This window comes from Benincasa hispida, chromosome 9 (genome assembly GCF_009727055.1).
Source record: "Benincasa hispida cultivar B227 chromosome 9, ASM972705v1, whole genome shotgun sequence".
Classification (NCBI taxonomy): domain Eukaryota; kingdom Viridiplantae; phylum Streptophyta; class Magnoliopsida; order Cucurbitales; family Cucurbitaceae; genus Benincasa; species Benincasa hispida.
Window position 1 is genome coordinate 23,599,511 of NC_052357.1, and position 4,691 is coordinate 23,604,201.

At 34.5% G+C, this 4,691-nt stretch overlaps 1 protein-coding gene across 1 annotated transcript; it reads right to left on the reverse strand.

Annotated features, from left to right (window-relative positions):
• Positions 1-81: 81 nt before the first annotated feature.
• On the reverse strand, positions 82-2,150 carry LOC120084628. Its single transcript, XM_039040437.1, has 3 exons — positions 1,597-2,150; positions 1,287-1,443; positions 82-884 (listed from the first exon to the last, which is right to left on the reverse strand). The coding sequence occupies exons 1-3, from the start codon at positions 1,642-1,644 to the stop codon at positions 82-84; spliced, it is 1,008 nt and encodes a 335-aa protein (XP_038896365.1). The 5' UTR covers positions 1,645-2,150.
• Between the last annotated feature and the right edge of the window lie 2,541 nt (positions 2,151-4,691).

Here is a 4,691-nt window from a genome sequence, read left to right on the forward strand (position 1 = left end):
AGCTATGCTGAAAACATTAGAGGATGAAAAAGTTAGCTAAGGAGAACATGCACGAAAGGCTCTTATTTGAGCAGGAGGCACTCATGGAGAAGGTAGTCCAGGAATCAAGGATACTACAAACAGGAGTACCTTGTTGCTTTTAGCATCCTCAATGATCTTGTCAAGAAGATCAATACTGCATGGTTGGCTTGACTGAGTGATAATGGTATGCCCCATTAACCCATCTTCAATTGCAGTAATCTCACCAGGAGAACACTCTTGCTTGGGAGTAGGATTTGAAGTGCCATTTGCATTTGATTCCTGATAGTCAGATTCTGAGTGAAGATGGATTACAGATTGAACAGGAGAATGATTTTCGAAAGATGGATTGGCAGTCTGACTACCAGAATTCTCATCCACAGAAACGGGTCGATCATCATGGTATAATAATTCATGCAAAACTAAGGAGTCCAAATCACAAATGTTACGAGAATGAATGACACCATCAAACAGTATCTTATTCTGTTTGATATCCTCAGTAATCTGGTTCCTGATTTTGTTAATTTGAGGACTTTGTTCGTGATCATTATGTTCACTATCTTCATGAATCAAACCATTTGATTTTCCAGGTGCTACACGATTCAATTCTACTTCACTGCGGTCTTCTTGTACAATAGCTGGTACAGGGAGGCTTGTAGTTTCGGTATTCTCATGTGATAGTTCACAATCATCACTAGCAACATAGTTATTTGCAGAGACAGATTGATTCAACACTGCACCTAGATGTGCCACACCACTCTCTTGGGAAGTGTCACTACATGCTTCATCACCAATTTTACCTGACTTTGAAGGAACCATACCCCTCGGCACCCATCTCAAGGGCCTAATTTGCATTTTCTTCTCAACTGCACATTCCACATAACCAACAAAATAATAAATACAAGATACGGAGAGGGTGTTTGGCATATCTTCTGAAGTGCTTTTTTAAAAAATTGACAGTGTGTGATTAAAATATCAAAGAGTTGTGAGAAGTGTTTTAAACCATTTAAAAACACCCTTTAGAATTTTCAATAATCAAAAGTGGTTTGAGAAATTCTAAATCTAAAAACTAATAAAAAGTATTTAGAAAAAGCATTTTACTAATTTCATTCATACGTGTTCATAAAATATGTGCTCCCTTCAAAACACACTTCTTTTCCGATGACAAACCAAACACACACTTAGAAGTTAGAAAACAAGACAAGGTTATCAACTTCACTGAGAAATTGAAAAATGTTATAACAAGAAAATACAATTGGAAGGGATACCTTCAATTTTAGATGCAAACTCCACACCAGGATCCGGCGAGGGTAATTTAGATTTTTGACGGAAACGAGGGATAACCTCCGTGAGAACATCAGTAACAGCTAAATGAACATCTTTAGGATTTTCAAGGGCTACAGCCCTTAGTATCCGATGATCAATCTGAGAATGAACATATTTTCACCAGTGAACTTAAAACCCCAGCACATGAACAAACTAAGAGCAGAATTTTCATAAATTTCAATTCTCACATAGCATAGTAACAATTAAAAACTAGCAAAGGAAAAATAAATCAAAATCATATCAACGTAATACCTCCGGAAAAAGTTCCTTCAGATAGTCGTAAACGTTATCAAAATCCATTCGCTAAATAGATTAGTCTGCAGAAAAACAACCAAACACTGCCTTGTCAATCAACAAACCCCCCCCCCCCCCAAAAAAGTTTCCAACAAGAGGTGAATATAGAGAAAGAGAAAAACAAAACCCCGAACAAGAGTTAAATTTCACATGATTAATCTGCAGAAAAACAACCAAACACTGCCTTGTCAATCAACAAAGACCCCCCAAAAACTTTCCAACAAGAGGAGAATATAGAGAAAGAGAAAAACAAAACCCCGAACAAGAGTTAAATTTCACATGATTATTCAATTGAGATGAAAAACTAACGCATTCCTGAAGCAATCGAGTTCCAAAACAACGCCACAGAACAAGAAAAGGGGTAAATGGAAGCTATAATTCAAACCCAAACGAGGGAATTTCAAAAGACAGATAAAAACAGAGGTATGAAAAAGGAGTAACAAGATAAAATCGCATCTGGGTTATCAAATTTATCAGATATCAAACAGAAAATGGAAGAAAAGGGGTTGAAGCCTAACCAGTGATCGAGAGAGAGAGAATCCGAAGAGTGGGAAAATGGGAATTGATCGATTGGGTTTAACGAAGCGGGGCTACTTAGCAGGCAAGGAATTGGGCATTATCGTCAATCTGGTTCACCATCCCAATTCGTATGAAATCATTGATTTTTTATTTTAAAATAAAAGAAATTTCAAGCTGATAAAAAGATTTAGTTCAAAAGAATTGAAATTTTATTTGATATTTAGGGAAAAGAACGCATCTTCTTGTTCCGTAGATTTTGGGGCAAATAGTTGGGTGCATCCTAAAATATCGATCTCACTCGAGTATTTATTTGGTATGGGTCTAATTTTTATTTAGTTTTTAAATTTTAAAATATTATCTTTTTAGTCTAGTCTCCTCGTTGTTTTAATTTAGTTCCCTTATTTTAAATTACTACAATTTTACATTTTTAATCTCTAACTTTTTTTTTATTGTAACTAATGTTTATTAATTAATTTTAGAAAAATTAAAAAAACTTATAATTAATTAAGTTTCACTACTTTTTCATCATTATTAAAATTAAAATTAAATTCTTCTCAAAAAAATTAAGATTAAATTTTAACTTCATAATTGTTATAAATTAATTAATAGACATTAACCCAGGACTAAAAATGTGTATTTAGTGAATCAAGGTTAAATGTGTAAAATTTGTAACTTAAAGGCCAAATTAAAACAAAACTCAAATCTCAAGATAAAGTTATATATGTATATATTCGGAATTAAATACTTGAAAAGTTATTAAACCAAACATACCCTATATTCATTAATTTTCAAAATATGAGAAGTTGTTTTGGCTCGTTGACATAAGATGGGTTGAGAGATGGTAAAAATTATCAACTCAATGTTTGCCTACCAACTTTAAATATTGATGGAGTTGAGTTGGTTATTTTTACCTAGTCACCCTAACTCACTCCAACCCAAACCAACTCTCCCTCTTTCCAATGTTTTCAATGACTTTGGTGACCAACTCTGACGGTCATCTTTGCGTGGCCAACTCCGAGATCAAACACCACCTCCTACGACAACTCTGGCAAAGTCTACCTTCGATGTTATCTTCGGTGACAACCGCCTATGATGACCAACACCGACATTCACCTCAAGTGACCAACTTCGATAGAAACCACCTCTAATGATCAACTTCAGCGATGATCATTTTTGACAACCAACTCATACAATCACCTTAGGTGACCAACTCCAAAACCACCAACTTCGTTGTTCGACTCCACGATGAACTCAAACGACCAACTTTATTGATAATATACTAAAAGAAAAGGAAAAAAAAACTTAGCTGGCAAGAGTGCTTTTAAATATAAATTTGAAATTATTAGTTTATAGTGTTTAATAGTCGTCATATATAGTAATTTGATATTGAGGGATAGTCTGAGGATGATCGAGTCATCCTTATAGATCTACTTTCAAGTAAATAAACTGGTATTCTTGTCTCTTATTGAAACGAGAGAAAATGTTCTCCATATATACAAGGATACAACCCACATGAAACACCAAATATTAAAGAATAACAGTTGGAAAATAATTAATACATTTGAATTATTAATAATATCCCCCCCCCCCTCAAGATGGACAATGTAAATTGAAAATACCCATCTTGAGCATAAATGGCTTCAAAACAAAAATAGCAAGAGATTTTTGTAGACATATCAGCCAATTGAGCAGAAAAGTGAACAGGTAACAGCTTCAAGACACCACAATTAACCTTATCATGAACAAAGTGACAATCGATCTCGATGTGTTTAGTGTGCTCATGAAGTAGCCTGACTATCACAATACATCAAGGCTGGAACAAAGGAAGTAATATGCAAATCCTTTAAGACCTGAAAGATCCAAGTAATCTCACTTGACACGACAGTGAGAGCACGATACTCGACTTCAGCAGATGAAAGAGAAATGGTAGGTTGTTTCTTTGTTTTCCATTAGACAAGAGAATCACCCATGAAAATGCAAAAACTAGTAACAGATCTTGAGTATCTGGGCAAGAACCCCAATCTGAATCTACAAAAGCTTTAAGTTGAAAATCAACAATAGCTTAAGCAAAATATCTTTCCTAGCAGTACTTTTAAGGTATCGTAATAAGTGATAAACTGCCTTTAAATGGTCTAAATGAGGCTTAACCAAGTATTTACTCAATTTATGAACCGCGAAATAGATATCTGGACATGATATTTGAATGTACAATAAACGATGAATCAAACGTCTATATTCAGAAGATTCTGTAAGCGACAAAGGAATTCTAGAAAAAGCTGACAAATGTAAACCTAGATCCATAGGTTGGGACACTTGATTTGAAGTAAGAAAACCATAATCTTCAAGTATCTAAAGACAATATTTGCATTGAGACAAGTATATACCATGAGAAGATCTTGAATGCTCAAGCCCCATAAAAAACTTAGTTGTTCCAAGATCTTTTAACAAAAAATTACCAAGCAAAAGGGCCTTAACTCCATTCATAATAGAGACTGAAGGATCAGTGATTAAAATGTCATCCACATAGACCAAAA

What these genes read in the sequence shown, in the direction of transcription:
- LOC120084628 (XM_039040437.1), bottom strand. Translation starts at nt 1,644, where the DNA reads ATGGATTTTGATAACGTTTACGACTATCTGAAGGAACTTTTTCCGGAG. An exon ending in TGAAGGAACTTTTTCCGGAG is followed by an intron (nt 1,444 to 1,596) that starts GTATTACGTTGA and finishes GTTCATTCTCAG; the next exon opens with ATTGATCATCGGATACTAAG. An exon ending in GTTTGCATCTAAAATTGAAG is followed by an intron (nt 885 to 1,286) that starts GTATCCCTTCCA and finishes TGGAATGTGCAG; the next exon opens with TTGAGAAGAAAATGCAAATT.